At 44.2% G+C, this 18,611-nt stretch overlaps 1 protein-coding gene across 1 annotated transcript in view; it reads right to left on the bottom strand.

Moving 5' to 3' along the window:
• Nucleotides 1–1,071: 1,071 nt before the first annotated feature.
• The window catches only part of LOC146636458 (uncharacterized), a 28,267-nt gene continuing 10,727 nt past the window's right edge, over nucleotides 1,072–18,611 (bottom strand). Inside the window, exons 4-6 of the mRNA XM_085350336.1 lie at nucleotides 1,467–1,598; nucleotides 1,252–1,380; nucleotides 1,072–1,113 (exon numbers count right to left, since the gene is read on the bottom strand). Coding sequence (XP_085206462.1) covers nucleotides 1,072–1,113; nucleotides 1,252–1,380; nucleotides 1,467–1,589 — 294 coding nt within the window. The 5' untranslated portion in view covers nucleotides 1,590–1,598. The remainder of the gene's footprint in view (nucleotides 1,114–1,251; nucleotides 1,381–1,466; nucleotides 1,599–18,611) is intronic.

The following is an 18,611-nucleotide window of genomic DNA, read 5'->3' as shown; positions in this document are numbered from 1 at the left end:
CCAGTGTTTTTTTGTTTTTTTTCTATAATCTCTCCTTCCACACCTTCATGTCCGACTTTTTGTCCCAGATTGTGCTGTTCTTTGCTTTGACTGTCATCAGCTAATAGAAAGCTATACTTGTATTTTCCACTCTCACAAAAGTCTCTTTTTGTTTTATCTCTTCTTTGTGCAGCTTCACCATCTGTCTCATGCTGCTTATCGTTTTTCTTTTGCTCTTCATCATTCTCTGACATGTTCCGCTTACCTTCATCCACCTTTCCACTGCTTTGAAACATATCAGAGGAGTCTTTATGCACTACAGACCCGCTATTCACATCTCTTGTTTTACTTCTATTAGCTTCATCTGTGCTATTACTGTCTACCATCTCAGCTATCATCATCTGCTTGTCCTTATCTCTTAGTCTGTACTCTCTCATTTCTTCATTTTGTTCGACTGTCAGACTGTGTTGCTTATCCTGGTGATCACTGCCTTTTCTGGGTTTTAAATTTGCATCCTGCTGATGCACAACATCATTCTTGTGGTCATCAGAATCCTGATTATCAGTTTTTCTTTTCTTTGTAATTTGGTCACTGCTTTCATTGTCTGCATGTTCCATGTCTTTGTTTTTCTTGTTTTTTGCCGAGTACTTTTCTTTCTCCTTTTCCTGTTTACTTTCATCTTTATTCTCTACATCATTCATTATCATCTGCTGATCTTTTCCCTGTATGTCCACAAGGTTATAGTCCATGCCTGCTGCCTCACCTTCGTCTCTCCCTGTGGTCTTTACAACCTGTTCTTGATGCTCACTGGCTGAAGCTCCACCAGTGGGTGCCTCACTGATGTGTTGTGTGTCTGTAGCATGCACTGGAAATGAAATCAAAACAGTCAAAATCATTTCAAACTGCCAGTGTGATACAATCATTCACAGAAACATCAATAAGTTAATCATAAATGTTTCCCATCTTACTTTTCTTTCTCCTGTAGAACAGAAGATAAGCACTGCTGGATCTAGTAGGAGCATGGTAAAAGTAAAGTAGGGTCAGTTTAATATTCAGTAAATGTTTGTTTTGGAAGAAAATTCAGATAAAAGCTTACGTGTTATTTCTGTCCAGCTGGAATGGTCTTTCTGGAAGCTGTTAATATAAAGAATACAAAGGTGATCATCTATAGGCTAAATACTTTTTTCTATTAAGCACAAAACTGCATTAATATGTGTTAAAGTATTCATGTCTTGGGAACAATACCAGTGGAAAAAAATCAATCAGGCTTACCAATGTGACACAGGTATCATTGAAGTTGTACCATCTGTCATCATCCTGCGATTTGATTGTTACGGTGTAATGTCCGGATCTCAAGTCACCAAAGTGCTCGACAAATGCATAAAGCTCATAGGTCTGGTTCTGATAATGGGTAAAAAAAGAAAGAAATTAGTATCAGGAATTAGAAAATAAAAAGTAATGACAACATAATGAAATCTTCAGTATACCTCTGGTATTTGTAGGGTGTCAGGAGCTGTGACTGCTCGTTTTATTTTCACATGTTCTTGGTATCGATGGTCAAACCTAAATCTTTTCAACAGCAGCGTCAAAACATCTGGATGATGCCTCATTTCCAATTTCTATTTGAAACACAGAAACAATATTCTTTTATGTTTTTTAAAAAAGTTGGTTTTACGTTACTATCTTTTAATAAGATTATGATAATAATTCTTGAAGGACAAAATTGTAATTAAAACGTCAAAATCCCCATATTTAAACATCTTTCAAGAGAAAAGAAATAGAAAAACAAGTGGCCCGGGCTCCATTCAGATATTAACAATGTATTGAATAAATTGTTGTTGCTTTTGGTTTGATTTAACTTTAATAACTAAATCAAATCTACTTAATTTTAACAACTAAGACCATGTCAAATAAACATGATGATGACATGATACAATGTAATAATCACAAAAACATGTATTTATTATGTGTATGTGAACCTGCACATAAAACAAAATGCCAAACAGGTTAACAATTCATGGAACAAATCAAAGTGCAAGTAAAAATTGAAAGGCTCAAGTCAGGCTTAATAGCACAAAATAATTAGTAATTTAATTTTACTACAACAAACGAGACAAGAAAAAACAGGAAAAATAGAAATCGGATAAATAATGTGGTAATAAAATAAATACATTCAAAATAATCTTCTAATTAAATGGATAAAGAAAGAAAGAAAGAAAGAAAGAAAGAAAGAAAGATATAAATGAATAAAATTTAAATAAAGTGCTCTCCTCCTTGAATCGCTACCTTATCGTGGTGGAGGGGTTTGTGTGTCCCAGGGATCCCAGGGGCTATGTTGTCTGGGGGCTTTTGTCCCCTGGTAGGGTCTCCCATGGCAAATTGGTCCTGGGTGAGGGACCAGACAAAGAGCGATTCAGAAGACCCTTATGAAAAGAATATCGAGGGAACAGTTTACCCTGCCCGGGATAGGGTTACCGGAGCCCCGCCCTGGAGCCAGGCCCGGGGAGGGTGCCCGAGGGCGAGCGTCTGGTGGCCGGGCCTTAGTCCATGGGGCCCGGCCGGGCACAGCCCGAAGAGGAGACATGGGCCCATCCTCCCGCAGGCCCACCACCCGCAGGAGGCGCCATAGGGGTCGGGTGCATTGTGTGCCGGGTGGCGGCCAGGAGCGGAGGTCCTGGCGGACTGACCCCCGGCTGCCAAGACTGGCAATAGGGACATGGAATGTCACCTCTCTGGTGGGGAAGGAGCCTGAGTTAGTGCGTGAGGTTGAGAGGTACCGGCTAGATATAGTCGGGCTCACCTCTACGCATGGCTTGGGCTCTGGAACCAGTCTCCTGGAGAGGGGCTGGACTCTGTCTCAGTCTGGAGTTGCCCCTGGTGAGAGGCGGCGGGCTGGGGTGGGTATTCTAATATCCCCTCGGCTTGCTGCCGGTACGTTGGGGTTTTTCCCGGTGGACGAGAGGGTTTGTTCCCTGCGCCTTAGGGTCGGGGAACGGGTCCTGACTGTCATCTGCGCTTATGCGCCGAGTGGCAGTTCGGAGTACCCAGCCTTCTTAGAGTCCCTGGGGGGGGGGTGCTGGAAGGTGCTCCACCTGGAGACTCTGTTGTCCTGCTGGGAGACTTCAATGCTCACATGGGTAACGACCGCGAGACCTGGAGGGGCGTGATTGGGAGGAACGGCCTCCCTGATCTGAACCCGAGCGGTGTTTTGTTATTGGACTTCTGTGCTAATCACAGTTTGGCCATAACGAACACCCTGTTCGAATGTAAGAGTGTCCATAAGTGCACGTGGCACCAGGACGCTCTAGGCCGTAGGTCGATGATTGATTTTGTAATCGTATCACCAGACCTGCGACCATATGTTCTGGACACTCGGGTAAAGAGAGGGGCTGAGCTGTCAACTGATCACCACCTGGTGGTGAGTTGGATCAGGTGGCGGGGGAGGACGCTGGACAGACCTGGTGCACCTAAACGCGTAGTGAGCGTGTGCTGGGAACGTCTAGCAGAGGCCCCAGTCCGCGAGATCTTCAACGCACACCTCCGGCAGAGCTTCAACAGCATTCCGAGGGAGACTGGGGACATTGAGTCCAAATGGACCATGTTCAGCGTCTCCATTGCCGAAGCTGCTGCATTGAGCTGCGGCCGCAAGGTGGTTGGTGCCTGCCGTGGTGGTAATCCCCGAACCAAATGGTGGACACCAGAGGTGAAGGGAGCCACCAGGCTGAAGAAGGAGTCCTATCGGGCTTGGTTAGCCTGTGGGACTCCGGAGGCAGCCGACAGGTATCGACAGGCCAAGCGGAATGTGGCTCGGGCAGTGGCTGAAGCAAAAACTCGGGTGTGGGAGGAGTTCGGAGAGGCCATGGAAAAAGACTTTCGGACTGCCTCGAAGAGATTCTGGCAAACCGTCAGGCGTCTCAGGAGGCGAAAGCGGTGCTCTACCTGCACTGTGTATAGTGCTGGCGGAGCGCTGCTGACGTCGACTGAGAAAATTGTTAGACGGTGGAAGGAATACTTCGAGGACCTCCTTAATCCCACTGACACTTCTTCCGAGGAGGAAGCAGAGTCTGGGGATGAGGGGAATGACCCGCCAATTTCCGGGGGCGAGGTCACTGAGGCAGTTAAACAACTCCTTGGTGGCAGAGCCCCTGGTGTTGATGAGGTCTGCCCCGAGTTCCTGAAGGCTCTGGACGTTGTAGGGCTGTCCTGGTTGACACGCCTCTGCAATGTTGCGTGGAGATCAGGGGCAGTACCTGTGGACTGGCAGACCGGGGTGGTGGTCCCCATCTTTAAGAAGGGGGACCGGAGGGTGTGTTCCAACTACAGGGGGATCACACTCCTCAGCCTCCCGGGGAAAGTCTATGCCAGGGTGCTGGAAAGGAGAGTTCGTCCGCTAGTCGAACCTCGGATACAGGAGGAACAATGCGGTTTTCGTCCTGGTCGCGGAACACTGGACCAGCTCTTTATCCTCTCGAGGATACTTGAGGGTGCATGGGAGTTTGCCCAACCAGTCTACATGTGTTTTGTGGACTTGGAGAAGGCATTCGACCGTGTCCCTCGGGGTGTCCTGTGGGAGGTGTTGCGGGAGTATGGGGTGTCTGGCCCATTGCTACGGGCCATTCGATCCCTATACAACCGTTGCAAGAGCTTGGTTCGCATTGCCGGCAATAAGTCGGACTCGTTCCCGGTGGGTGATGGGCTCCGCCAGGGCTGCCCTTTGTCTCCGGTTCTGTTCATAATTTTTATGGACAGGATTTCTAGGCGCAGCCAAGTGGCGGAGAGCTTTCGCTTTGGTGGCCTCAGAATCTCATCTCTGATTTTTGCGGATGATGTGGTTCTGTTGGCTTCATCGGGTGAGGGCCTCCAGCTCGCACTGGAACGGTTCGCAGCTGAGTGTGAAGCAGCGGGAATGAGGATCAGCACCTCCAAATCTGAGGCCATGGTTCTCAGCCGGAAAAGGGTGGAGTGCCCACTCCGGGTCGGGGATGAGTTCCTGCCCCAAGTGGAGGAGTTCAAGTATCTCGGGGTCTTGTTCGCGAGTGATGGGAGAAGGGAGCCGGAGATCGACAGACGGATTGGGGCTGCAGGTGCAGTAATGCGGACGCTGCACCGGTCCGTCGTGGTGAAGAGGGAGCTGAGTGTAAAAGCGAAGCTCTCAATTTACCGGTCGATCTACGTCCCTACCCTCACCTATGGCCACGAGCTGTGGGTAGTGACCGAAAGAACGAGATCGCGGATACAAGCGGCCGAAATGAGCTTCCTCCGAAGGGTGACTGGCCTCTCCCTTAGAGATAGGGTGAGAAGTTCGGCCATCCGGGAGGGGCTCAGAGTAGAGCAGCTGCTGCTCCACATCGAAAGGAGCCAGCTGAGGTGGTTCGGGCATCTGACAAGGATGCCCTCTGGGCGCCTCCTGGGTGAGGTGTTCCAGGCATGTCCCACCGGGAGGAGGCCCCGGGGCAGACCCAGGACACGCTGGAGAGATTATATCTCTCGGCTGGCCTGGGAACGCCTTGGTGTTCCCCCGGATAAGCTGGAGGAGGTGGCTGGGGAGAGGGAAGTCTGGGCTTCTTTGCTTAGGCTGCTGCCCCCGCGACCCGGCCTCGGATAAAGCGGATGAAGATGGATGGATGGATGGATAAAGTGCAAATGAAAATATAGCCTTTTAATCTGTAAGTGAATTTGAAAGTTGCTTCAGCAGTAAAACCCTCTTTACGTTTGAGACAAATGAACAACAATAGTCACAACAGTTCATTTTTTTTTTTGACAAGCTGCAACTCCCCTTTTATATTCACCTCTTAATGAGACACTTGAGTCTGCCTCTGACACACAATCATATCCAATCTGGGTGGAATGGGGAAACTCTCAGAGTAGCTTCCAGTGTTGCTCTGAGTCTATTTCAGACTTTAATCTTGGTTGTGGCCACAGTGGAATATCCTGATTCACACAGATATGTAGTTGAGAATGTAAGGAGGAGTTTCACAGCTCTCAGTGCCAGACATGGGCTCCTTCTGGATTGCTGTCTCAAAGGAGTACCCATGTCCAGTTTGTCCCACTGCAACTTTAAAGTGCTGTCGGTGGAAACTTCCAGAATTCCAGATGTGAGAGCAAAGCAACATCATTTTCAGTGGGATCTACAGAAATCCACGTGTCCTTCTCTGGGATCCTAAGGGAAATATTCATCAAATTTCTCTGTCAGTTGTGAAAGGTGCTGACAGACAGAGTCACTGATCTTCCCCTGAGGGGAGTTTTCAAAGATGTGAGACAAAAGAGGAAACGTGTCCATCCTCTTTTCCTGGGCCCTCTTAGTCCACAAAGCAAGTTCCCTCTTGAAAGCTTAAACTTTGTCTGCAACAAAAAAAATGTTGCTGTTTCTCCCTTGAACTTGTTCAGCAGTGAAAAAATGTCACAGAGGTAGGAAAGCTTAGCTGTGAACTTTCAACAGCTTCTGTTGGCTCTCGGCGAAGGCGGTCACACTTTTTCTCCTCTCTTGCTCCTTATCTTCCCTGCTTAGCTTCTTATGTCCTTGTCTTGTCTTGTGTTTTTACTTTTCCCTGGAACACTCTCTCACAGTCTGTTTCTAAAACCTAAAAGAGAATTATGGATTTGATCAACTGGTCTCTGAATGCAATTGACATGCTCTTCTCAACGAGAAGCCCCGGCTCGGGAGAGCCAGAGTGCCCTGGAGGTACTTTACTTGCCGGATACACGATGGACGGGTGGCATAACTGGAGGGTCGTGTGCCTGGCGGGACTGTCCATCGAGGACACTGAAGATATCTACCTATTTGGAACCATGATAGCAGGGTTCTTGGTGATCGGTGCTGGCTTGGCCCTGGCTTATCGGAGAATTAAGAAAGCGGAACCGGCTGTTCAAACCCCCCCAAAGGCTGCCCGCTGGGATTGAAACGATGGGACGAGGCGCGACTTCTCAGAATGGGCTCACTGAGGGCAGCATGGTTAAGATCTTGGAGAAGCTTGCGGCTGCTGTGAATACTCAGAATATCAGAATTTCATCAAGGAGAAGTTCACTCATGTTAACACCTCTGAGCGAAAGTTGGATCACATCTTGGAACAGCTCCCGGCGGTCATGAGGTCTCAGAATCTGCTCTCTGAGCACAAGAACGACAAGACCACGGACCGAAAGTTTAATAACATCATAGAGAAGCTCGCGGCTCTCCAACGGGAGATTGAGAGACCATTGTCGGTGTCAGAGTGTTAGAGAACGGCTTGAAATTCTCATGAGCTGTTGCATAAAAGAATAAAACTCCATCACTCATGCGGCTATCCCTTCGGCGCCAGCTGTGGGCTCAAGGCTGGAGCTGAACAAAAGCTCCCTGATAACGACTGTGTTTTGTCTGTTCCTCCCATTCCATGCAAGGCCACCTAAATTGGCTGGAAGACTGTTTACTTAGCCTGGCAGGGCGAAGGACACTGTCTCAGCTGAACTCTGGACACACGCAAACACACACATACACTGATATGCACACACTCATCCCCCCTTCTTTTCCAAACGCCTTTGAATCTTGTGCCCTACAGGAGAACACGGCGGGTCTGAGCCTGCGCTGGAATGGTAGCGCTGTGCAGGGCGGCTGCTGTGTTTGCTGCGGATTACTCCTCACCCCCTACCCATTCCTGTGGCTTGTCACGTGTTCCATAATATTGTGTTGTGGACATTTATGTGCTTTTGTGCAGAGGAGTTTTTTTTGTTTCCTGTTCTCATGCTGTCCTCCCATAGGAGCCCAGCATGAGTAGAGGTCTCTTTTTTTCCTCTTGTACTTTCCCATTGTAGTGTATATTTCAGTGTTTTTTCTGTAACGCTACCAATCTCCGACTTGTATCCCCATGTAAAGTCTGTGTTGTGTGTGTAAGGTTGGGGGGGGGGTCCCATTTCACTGCAGGGCAACCTGCATGTGACGAATAAAGCCTTGATTGATTGATTGATTGACTGATTGATTGATTGATTGAGTCGGCATAATAATGTGCAAGAGGAGATTTTTTTCTCCTTGAGAAAAGAGAAGACCTCCTTCCTAATGATGCCGTGATGCCTGTCAGTCATTGAAGCTGTACTATCATTGCACAACCCAACACAGTTCTGCCAGTCCAGGTTGTTCTCAGTGAAGTAGTTGTCAATGCAGTGGAAACATTCCTGAGCCGTGGCTCGTGTTGGTAGCTCTCCAGAAAACAGCATGTCTACATGCAAACTGCTGTCCCAGTGATAACAAACAAAAACCAGCAGCATGCACCATTCGTGACATCAGTGGACTTGTCTAGTTGCAAAGAGAAAAATGGACTATTTTTTATTCTTTCCAGAGGCTGATGCTGTATGTCTTACGGTGTGTTCATACCGAACGCGATAGACGCGACCAGAGCGTCAGGTTTACATGTAAAGTCAATGGAGAAGCGCGATGACGCGCGATTGTGGGTCCCACAAAAATTCAGAAGCAGATTTGCGTCGCGAAAACGCGTCAAACGCGCGTCAAAGTAGCGCATCAAAGTAGCGCGTCAAAGTAGCGCGTCAAAGTAGCGTGTCAAAGTAGCGTGTCTGGTGCACGAATGAAAATATGCACGTCAGTTTTTGTGTTGCATTTTGTGCATTTGCGCGTATTGCGTCTACCGCTTGAGTTGGAAAAATCTGAACTCCAGCGTCAATTCGCGCTGCGACAACCAATCAGGAGCCTGGTGACGTGGCTCTGACCTAGGTCAAAAGGGGCAGGTCCAGCCAAAGCCCTTCATTCTTCATTCAATATGGAGGAAAGGCTCATCAACGCCGTAGCAAACCACCCGGAGCTGTATGACACCAGCTGCTATGTACCGAGACAGGAATAAAAAGGACCGAGCTTGGAGGAAGATATGTGAAGAGATCGGGCAATGTCCATGTCCATGATGTGGTGGCTCACAGTGTTGTTTGAGAGTGGGATGGTCAGTAGCTTCTTTGCAGCAGCCTCTCATGTACAGTGGGAGGCAAAATCAACTCCTCCACTATAGTAAAAGACTTTTTACTCTGTGCCACAAGTCCGGATACGAGATACCTAGCTTTTAAAGCACATTTAGAGTTACCAGTCAGTGACAACAGACTGGCATCTGCAGTCCGTTTTCTTTTCTTTTGAAATATTCCACCCACTTTCTTGCATGTGTGGGATGTTTGGTTTTGAGATGCTGTTTTAATTTAGAAGGCTTCAGTGGTTCATTGGATAGCATTAGTCCACACTCCACGCATTGGGCTCTCGGGTCCGCCTTGTTTCTTCCGTTCACAAACCGATACTTCAGGAAGTCAGGGTTGTACTTGCGCAAAAATGTTGCCTTTTGGGAGGGGCGGTTGTCACTTTCAAGGATTCAAGGAAGCTTTATTGTCATTCTCATCGCATGTTTACATGAGGTAGAAGAAAATTACGTACCCACGGTCCCAGTTTCCATAAAAACAACAGAAAGACAAGTAATACAATAATACTAAATAGTAATAAAATAATACAATAAGTAATAAATAATACAAACAAGTAATAGAATAATACAAATAAGTGAAGTGCAACAACCTGAGTAACAGTATGGAGTAGAGATGGACCGATCCGATATTACGTATCGGTATCGGTCCGATACTGACCTAAATTACTGGATCGGATATCGGAGAAAAATAAAAAATGTAATCCGATCCATTAAATATCACGAAAGCACCTCACAAAACTTGCAACACGCCGTAACTCACCTCAGAACGTTAGCACGTTGGAGCAGTATGCATCACGTGATAGAGCGGCTGTGGCATGCGGGACCTGTCGGTGGTCTGGATAGCATTTGGAGCTTAGCTACCAACCCGGCATTTCATCTCCGACAAAGTTATCCCGAGAGAAGTAAAGCAAGTGTGTAAGTCCATCTCTGAATGTTTGTAAAGCATTCCTGCGTTAAGCTTAACAAGCGACTGCCTCTTCTTGTTGCTACTTCAATCATGAAACTGCTTAATGATCAGCTGATCGGCTTTTCTGTCGCGAGTCCGTCTCTCTTGTTTGTTTTTGGCCCACTTTGCACCAGAAAGAGGAAACCAGCGGCTGAACAACAGCAGCACGTTTAAGCTTGATAAGCTTTTGTTAGAATTTATTTAATATTACTTTCTACACCAGGATCTTTTTCTACGTAGCTGACGGCTAGTAACTGTGCAGGGGCGGATCTAGCAAAGTTTAGCCAGGGGGGCCGATAGGGCATTAACAGGGAAAAGGGGGCACAAAGACATACTTTTCTTTCTTATTCTCATTTAAAATGTCTAGCTTTTAATAAATAATTATCCAAATCTTACACCCAAAGTTTTAATTTGATGTAAAATGAATAGAAGTCAATTACTGTATATAGTAACTATTAAGTCTAATATATATACCCTAGTAAGCTATAGTACTTTTTCCTTTGGGAAGGTACCATCTGTGCAGTCTGCAATTTTGTTGAAGAAAGATGTTGAATCTATTTAATATTTCTTGAAAAATAATTGATTTCTGTGCATTTTTTTCACACTGCATCAAATTAAGGTTGATTACGTCGATTAAGCATCATGAGGTGGAGCGTGAGGGGTGGTTCCCTATTTTTTATTTATTTATTTTTGTTGTTGCTGGGAGTTGGAACCCTATTAGTTAGGTTGCTTAATATTTACGCTAAGTACTGTTTAAAATACCAGAATAGGGAGGATGGTGTAGGTTTAAGTTTATTAGATTGATCAGTATTGCTGAACTATGAAATATTTTTTTTTGCATACAGGTATAACAGAATAGCTTTAGTGTAGTTGTTGTTTTAAACTTGAGTATGAACTTATACAAAATGCAGCAAGATATTTAAAAAAACAGTTTTGTTGATTAAAAAACACTATATCGGATTCATATCGGTATCGGCAGATATCCAAATTTATGATATCGGTATCGGTATCGGACATAAAAAAGTGGTATCGTGCCATCTCTAGTATGGAGTATAGATGTAGAAGTGTAGGTATGAATATTCTAGCAGCAAAGTATCAGTAGTGAAATTTTTAAGGTGCACCAGTAGCAGTTTCTTGTCCATTATGTATTAAGAAGTCTCACAGCTTCTGGAATGAAGCTGTTTCTCAGTCTGGTGATTTTCCATTTAATGCTCCTCAGCCTCCTGCTTGAGGGGAGTGGGACAAAGAGTGTTTGTGCTGGGTGAGTGGGGTCCTTGATGATACAAGTGGCCCTCTTCCTACATCTGGAGGTGTATATGTCTGTGACGGTTGGGAAGCTGCCTCTCTGTGCAGCCCTCACCACCCTCTGTAGGGCTTTCCTCTCTGCCACAGTGCAGTTTCCATGCCACACTAAGCAAAAACCTCGTGATCCCATATGTGTCAGGCGTATCGGAACAGCTGAGATGCATTTTTTCTAAACACCGTGTCTCTGTGACTTTTAAACCCCAAAACACGCTGCACCAAAAAATTGGTCCACCCCAAGGATCGGGTCCCCCGACACAAACAGAGTAACATAGTGTACGCTTAGAGTACACTATGTTACGCTTAGAGTCCCAGAGAGCAGCCATTTGGCTTTCTACCTTTAAAACCCGCCTTCCAGCCAAATGGCTGGTAGGCGTTTAGCTAGGCTTTAGCTTCAGCCAAGTGGAAGCTAAATTGGCTAGTCATTCATATGTAAATTAGGTCGTTACCTGAGAAGTGGGGGAGTGGGTGTGTGTGAATGATTGCTGATTTCTAACAGTCAACTGCCTCTTTGTTTGTGTGTGGGGGTGGGGAGCTGCTAAAAGCTGTGAACTTCCTTTTGTGTTCGTCTTGATGCATTCTCAATCATCCAGGAAAATAAATCTCCAAAAGTCACCAACTTGGAGTGGTTAGTTTCCAGAGCCACAGTGAACACATCGCATTTCCCGGCGACACTTGTTGACTGTCCCGAGGATGGTGGTTTTCCGTCTAAGAAGTTTTTGCGCAGTGAAAGCGATGTGAAGAAATTGTCCGTGGTAACATTTCTGCCCTTGTCTAGGAATGGTTCCATCATCCTCATCACTACATTTTCAGACAGTCTCTCCCCACTGGGACGATTGGGGTCCTTGCCAAGATATGGGAAGACATTGCAAATGTACTTGGATTTTAGGTCGCAAACCACCCAAAACTTGATCCCAAACTTGTCAGGTTTACTTGCAATATACTGCAGGAAACAGCACCGAGTCTTTGGTGGGAAAAGCTGTTCATCAACGGTGATATGTAGACCAGGGTTGTAGCACGTGGAAGTCCCGGCTTCTACCTTTCTACCTTTAAAACCAGGAGGATTGCCAGGATTTATACAACGGGGAAATCAAACAACCTTTGGCGAAGCGGATGGCACAACACAGAAGAGCTACCTCACCAGGCCAGGACTCTGCAGTCTAGTTACACCTACAGGCCAGTGGACACTCTTTCAAGGATGAGGATGTACACATCCTGGACAGGGAGGAACGCTGTTTTGACTGGGGAGTCAAGGAGGCCATTTACGTGAAAAGGGAAAGACTATCTCTGAATCGAGGAGGGGGCCTAAGGGTACATCTTTCACTATCTTACAATGCTGTGATTGCAGCCATTCCCCAACTCTCTGTGAATGGTACTCATGGCCATTGATCAGTGGACTTTGATCAGTGGTTGTTGATCAATGGTCATGAGAATTTGCATAATTACGATGAAAGAACTGACCTCCCAGCCCATTGTTCATTCAGTGGTGCTAGTTTCAGTCATTATGTAAATGTACTGTTTATAAGGTTGGGGAAACCTGCAGTCAGCTGAGACTGAAGAAGTCACTTGGATGAGTGACGAAACGTTTCACCCACTGAAAACGCTACTTCCAGATGAATAGTATCAACAGGAGATGTATATCTCTAACAAGTTGATTTGTTAACATTTGCACATCTTCATTTTAAAGTGAAATGTGCATTTTGAGTTTATGCGCTTTGTGCATATAAGGCAACCTTTACCGTTTGCAGTCTTTTTGTGTGGTGTGTTTTTCTATGTTTTAAAAAAAAGGGGAAGAAAGGCGTTTAAATCAACCTAAGATGATTTGTTTTTATTTTCACCTGATCTTACTGAGGTTATGCAAAGTGAAACATGCATTCTTTTTTTGGTAATGTGCTGGAAAAGCCTCAAAATGGACCTTGAAAGTGCTTAAAAAGTGCTTGAATTTGACCCTGAAAAAGGTGTATGAATCCTGCTAGAAGCACAGGCCGGCAGCCGGCAGCAATTTTCCACACCAGCCTATTAATCAACCAAAGACCAATACAGATTTTTAATTCATTTAAAAGCCTGATGCTTAGCCTTGTCCAGCCTACAAAACTCAAAAACCAGTCTTATGTGTTATCATCTATGGTCAAACTGGGCCTTACACAGAGTTTCTCTCTGATTTCTCAGATTTTTTATCTGATTTAGTGCTCCTCTCAGATAAAATAATTATTGTGGGTGATTTTAACATCCATGTAGATGCTAAAAATGACAGCCTCAACATGGCATTTAATCTGTTATTAGACTCAATTGTCTTTTCTCAAAATGTAAAAGAACCCACCCACCACTTTAATCACACTCTAGATCTTGTTTTAACATATGGCATGGAAACTGAACATTTAACAGTGTTTCCTGAAAACCCTCTCTTGTCTGATCATTTCCTGATAACATTTACATTTACAATAATTGATTACACAGCAGTGGGGAGTAGACTTTATCACAGTAGATGTCTTTCTGAAAGTGCTATAACTAAGTTTAAAAATTTAATCCACCCAGTGTTATCATCGTCAATGCCCTGTACCAACACAGAGCGGAGCAGCTACCTGACCGCAACTCCAACAGAGGTCGATTATTTTGCTAATAATTTTGCCTCCTCACTACGTACGACTCGGGATACTGTAGCTCTTGTGAAAAATAAGGCCTCAAATCAGAAAAAATTACCCATAATCATCTCACAGATGTAACATTATCTACAGCTACTTTTAGTACAATTGATATTCATTTAGACTCTTTTTCTCCAATTGATCTTTCTGAGTTAACTTCAATAATTACTTCTGCCAAACCATCAACGTGTCTTTTAGACCCCATTCCTACAAAACTGCTCAAAGAAGTCCTGCCATTAATTAATGCTTCTAAATTTAGATAAAACTGAGGTTATTGTACTCGGCCCTGAAAATCTGAGAAACATGGTATCTAACCAGATGCTTACTCTGGATGGCATTACCTCAGCCTCCAGTAACACTGTGAGGAACCTTGGAGTCATTTTTGACCAGCATATGTCCTTCAATGTACATATTAGACAAAAATGTAGGACTGCTTTCTTCCATTTATGCAATATCCTGTCTCAGAGTGATACTGAAAAACTAGTTCATGCATTTATTACTTCCAGGCTGGGCTACTGTAATTCATTGTTATCAGGATGTCCTAAGAACTCCCTGAAAAGCCTTCAGCTAATCCAAAATGCTGCAGCAAGAGTACTGACAGGGACTAGAAAGAGAGAGCATATTTCTCCTTTTTTGGCTTCCCTTCATTGACTTCCTGTTAAATCCAGAATTGAATTCAAAATCCTGCTCCTCACATACAAGGTCTTAAAAAATCAGGCCCCATCTTATCTTAATGACCTGAGTTTAGGAAAGCTGAGCAGAGATGGAGAAAAATAAACCTCCAGGTTCATTATGACATATATAAAGAGAAACTTCACAATTATAATTTACAACTGAGGAGTGAAAAGAGGTCCTATTTCTCTGACATCATCACCAAAAACAGTCATAATGCTCGGGTCTTATTTTCTACAGTTGACAGGCTAACAAACCCTCCTGTGTCAGTGGCAGCTGAACTTCATTCGACCATGGCCTGCAATGACTTTGCCAAATTCTTCACAGAAAAAATCCAAAAGATTAGACAAGCAATTGGTACATCAACAGCAGATTCAGGATATGTACTGTGTCCACCGAAAAACTGTTTAAACACCATCAAACAGTTTCACCCTATAAACAGCAAAGACCTGGAGGACATCTTAGGTCAACTGAACTCCTCCTCTTGCTGTTTAGATGTCCTGCCAACAGGATTTTTCAAAAAGGTCTCAAAGACTTTGGAGTCAGACCTGTTACAGATTGTCAACTTTTTTTTAATGTCAGGTGTGTTTCCAGAACCACTAAAAACTGCTGTGATTAAATGGGTATCGTTTAGGTTTTATCCGATACCGGTGCCAAACCGGTACTTTTGAAATGGTACCGGTGCTTAAACGGTGCTCAAACCGGTGCTTAAAGAATGGAGAACACAAAATTGGTCCAAAAACCTCTCGTGTTCAGCTGGTTTTTTTTGTAAAAAGATAACAATGTTAGCCTTTTCTGCAGCTATAGGGGATTTATGGCATCACTCTTGGCTGGAAGTAGTGCTTAAACAATGGAAAAAACATAAACTTTGTCCAAAAACCTCTCATGTTTAACTGTTTTCCACTTTTTCTTTGGTCATTTTAGCCTTTTTGGCCAGGGTGAAGGGAGCATCTGCCATCAAACAAGAAGACAGCCGCATGTAGCTATGATGATGTTTGCTAGTTCACCTTACATGCATTAATGTAATAACGTGGTTAGCCTACTCAAAGTAAATTACACACGGACGACATTAAGCTACTCACGCAGAGAAGAACGGCTGCTGCTGCCGTCATCATCCGTCCAGTGTTGCCAACTCCTCAGTAAGGAAAATCGCTATTGGCTGTCCTAAAAGTCGCTAGAAGTCGCTAAATGACGTCATTGCCTAATTTGCATAATTGGTCATGCTAATCTAATTGTAACCTATGTTGTTGGAGAGAGAAATAACATCGTGGAAGAGACATAAAGTGAGTAAAAAACGTCCTAAATGCATTTAGAGTTTATTTAGAACTACAAATTAAATTTCTTTTAGCAATTATTGTTTTTTTTTAATGTCACAATTCCAACCCTGCTCCTTTACCCGGGCTTGGACCGGCAAAAGTGACCCGAAATAGGCACTCTGGTGGAGTTACTTTGTGTGTGTGTAGTTTTAAACCTTGTGATCCACAAAACAGCATAAGAGTAAAAGAAGAACTGACTGCGTTACAGCACCCGCTGCTTGTTGAGAGTAAAAGCAATACGCGCTTTCACGTCTTTTCTTTTTTTTTTTTTTAGATTAAGGGGGTCTGAAAACTTGCTAAATATAGCGACAAAGTCGCTAAGTTGGCAACACTGCATCCGTCATCATTTCTGCTACACTGGCAGGGCTAGGGGCCAGGACTCTCCTCTTCGTGTTTTTGGGAGATGTTGCTAACTCCGGGTCTGATAACAGGCAACCCACCCGCAGTAGATGTGCTCGGTGTGAGGTCTCGCAGCAAGCTATCAAATACGGCGCATTTCTCGGCTTTTAAAAAAAACGCTATGCGTCGCCAGGTGTTTCATCGGATTTGAGGTGTTACCTCCTTTGACAGTATCACAGTATCAGCTTAAAGCACTTGTTGCAGGCTGCTGAGTTTGCATATTTTGCTGTGAAGTACAGCCAGACTTTTGACCGCTTTGCCTTGGTCATTTTTAATCTGTAGCTCTGCTCTAAAAAAACGTACGTACCTGGCCCCGCCTACTATCCCCGGAAACGTAAAATGATTGGCTAGAATCTAAAGTGTATCTCATCTCAGGAAAAAAAAGCACCGCAATAAAGCACCGAAATGTGCGCTGCTTTTCGGTCTGGTTACTACCGTTTATGTCAGAACCGATACCGGTACCCATCCCTAATTAAACCTATACTGAAAAAGGACAATCTTGACAAGACACAAATGAACAACTACAGGCCGATCTCAAATCTCCCATTTTTAAGTAAGATCATTGAAAAAGCAGTTTCTCAACAGCTCAATTACTTCTTAAAACAGAATAACTGCTATGATGCCTTCCAGTCAGGTTTTAGACAGAACCACAGCGCTGAAACCGCTCTGAACAAAGTGTTTAATGACATATGTCTGAATACAGACAGTGGAAAAATGTCAGTCTTAGTTTTACTGGATCTCAGTGCAGCATTTGATACAGTTGACCACAACATATTACTCAAACAACTGGAGAACTTGGCAGGTCTTTCAGGAACTGTACTAAACTGGTTCAAAACATACTTAGAAAACAGGAAATACTTTGTATCAATAGGTAACTTCACATCTGAGCAGACAAGTATCACATGTGGAGTTCCCCAAGGTTCCATCTTGGGACCCCTTCTGTTCAACATTTACATGCTCCCACTGGCACAGATTATAAAGAACAACAAAATAATCTATCATAGCTATGCAGATGACACACAAATATATATCACAATGTCACCAGGAGACCAAGGCCCTGTACAGGCTCTTGGTAAATGCATTGAGGAAATTAATGACTGGTTGTGCAACAATTTTCTCCAGCTAAACAAAACTGAAGTAATAGTCTTTGGTGCCAAAGAAAAATGATTACAGGTCACCAGAGAACTTCAATCTATACACGTAAAAACCACCAACCAGGCGAGAAATTTGGGTGTAGTGATGGATGCAGACCTAAACTTAGAAAAACACATTAAGACAATAACAAAATCAGCTTACTATCACCTCAAGAATATATCAAGAATAAAAGATCTGATGTCTCAACAGGACCTTGAAAAACTAGTACATGCATTCATCTTTAGCAGGCTTGATTACTATAACAGCTTTTTTACAGGTCTACCTAAAAAAAATCAGTCAGACAACTACAGCTCATTCAGAACTCTGCTGCTCGAGTCCTGACTAAGACCAAAAAGGTGGACCACATCAGTCCAGGGCCCTATTTCAGAAAGCCGGTTTAGAAAACTCAGAGTGAAAAACGATACGCAGGGTTGAGTAACCCCGAACTGTCCAACTCGGAATATTCGGTTTCAGAAAGGCTGATAACAAGTAGTTCAATCAACGCGGAGTTGCTTTAACCCCAAGTTAAGCGCGCGCACGAGGATACATAAAGCCCTGATTAGTGGAGCACAGATTAAGCGAGTCACCATGGAGACAGAGGGAAAGAAGGCGCGGTCAATGTATTTTACAGCGCTTGACGCCGAAATTCTGATGGCAGCATATGCCGATAACATGCAAATTTTGCAGAAAAAAAGTAACACAGCCTCAGCTGCAAAAGAAAGGGAGCATGCATGGCAAAACATAGCCGACAGAGTCAATGCGTGAGTGTTAATGTAAACATTGATCTAGGGATTTCCACCCATTTAACACGTTATTTATTATATTTTATTTTTTATTTTATACATTTTATTTTGTGACGTGATGTGAGCGCAGGTGCAACCCAACAGGCCCCAAACGTTCCTGGCAGCAAGTAAAAATGAAATATAAAAATATAGTCCCAACAGGTAAGGTGTAATTGTATTATGAGCCATAGTGCTTGGTCTGTTTGTCCTATATAAATCAATTGCAGTTAGAGGCTACATTAATTTTCTTTCTGTAAGCACTTATTGAAATTATCTGAGCACATTACAAGTAAATATTTGCTTACTCTGTATGCTCAAATGTGACCCGTTATAGCCACTAGAAAAAAAGCGGAGGCCCGAAAAACAGGTGGGGGTCCTCCACCACCACCACTCACAGAGCCTGGCCACTTGGCTTCCACATTTGTGATAATGTTGGCAGCATCACATATGATCTTCACAGTGCAGAGAACACAAATTAGCATCCATTACTATAGTGAAATAAT

The sequence above is a fragment of the Diplotaxodon limnothrissa genome, linkage group LG3, assembly GCF_057381915.1.
Source record: "Diplotaxodon limnothrissa isolate DT_005_m linkage group LG3, D_limnothrissa_male_GT1.1, whole genome shotgun sequence".
Taxonomy (NCBI): domain Eukaryota; kingdom Metazoa; phylum Chordata; class Actinopteri; order Cichliformes; family Cichlidae; genus Diplotaxodon; species Diplotaxodon limnothrissa.
This window is presented reverse-complemented; position numbering and strand designations above follow the sequence as displayed.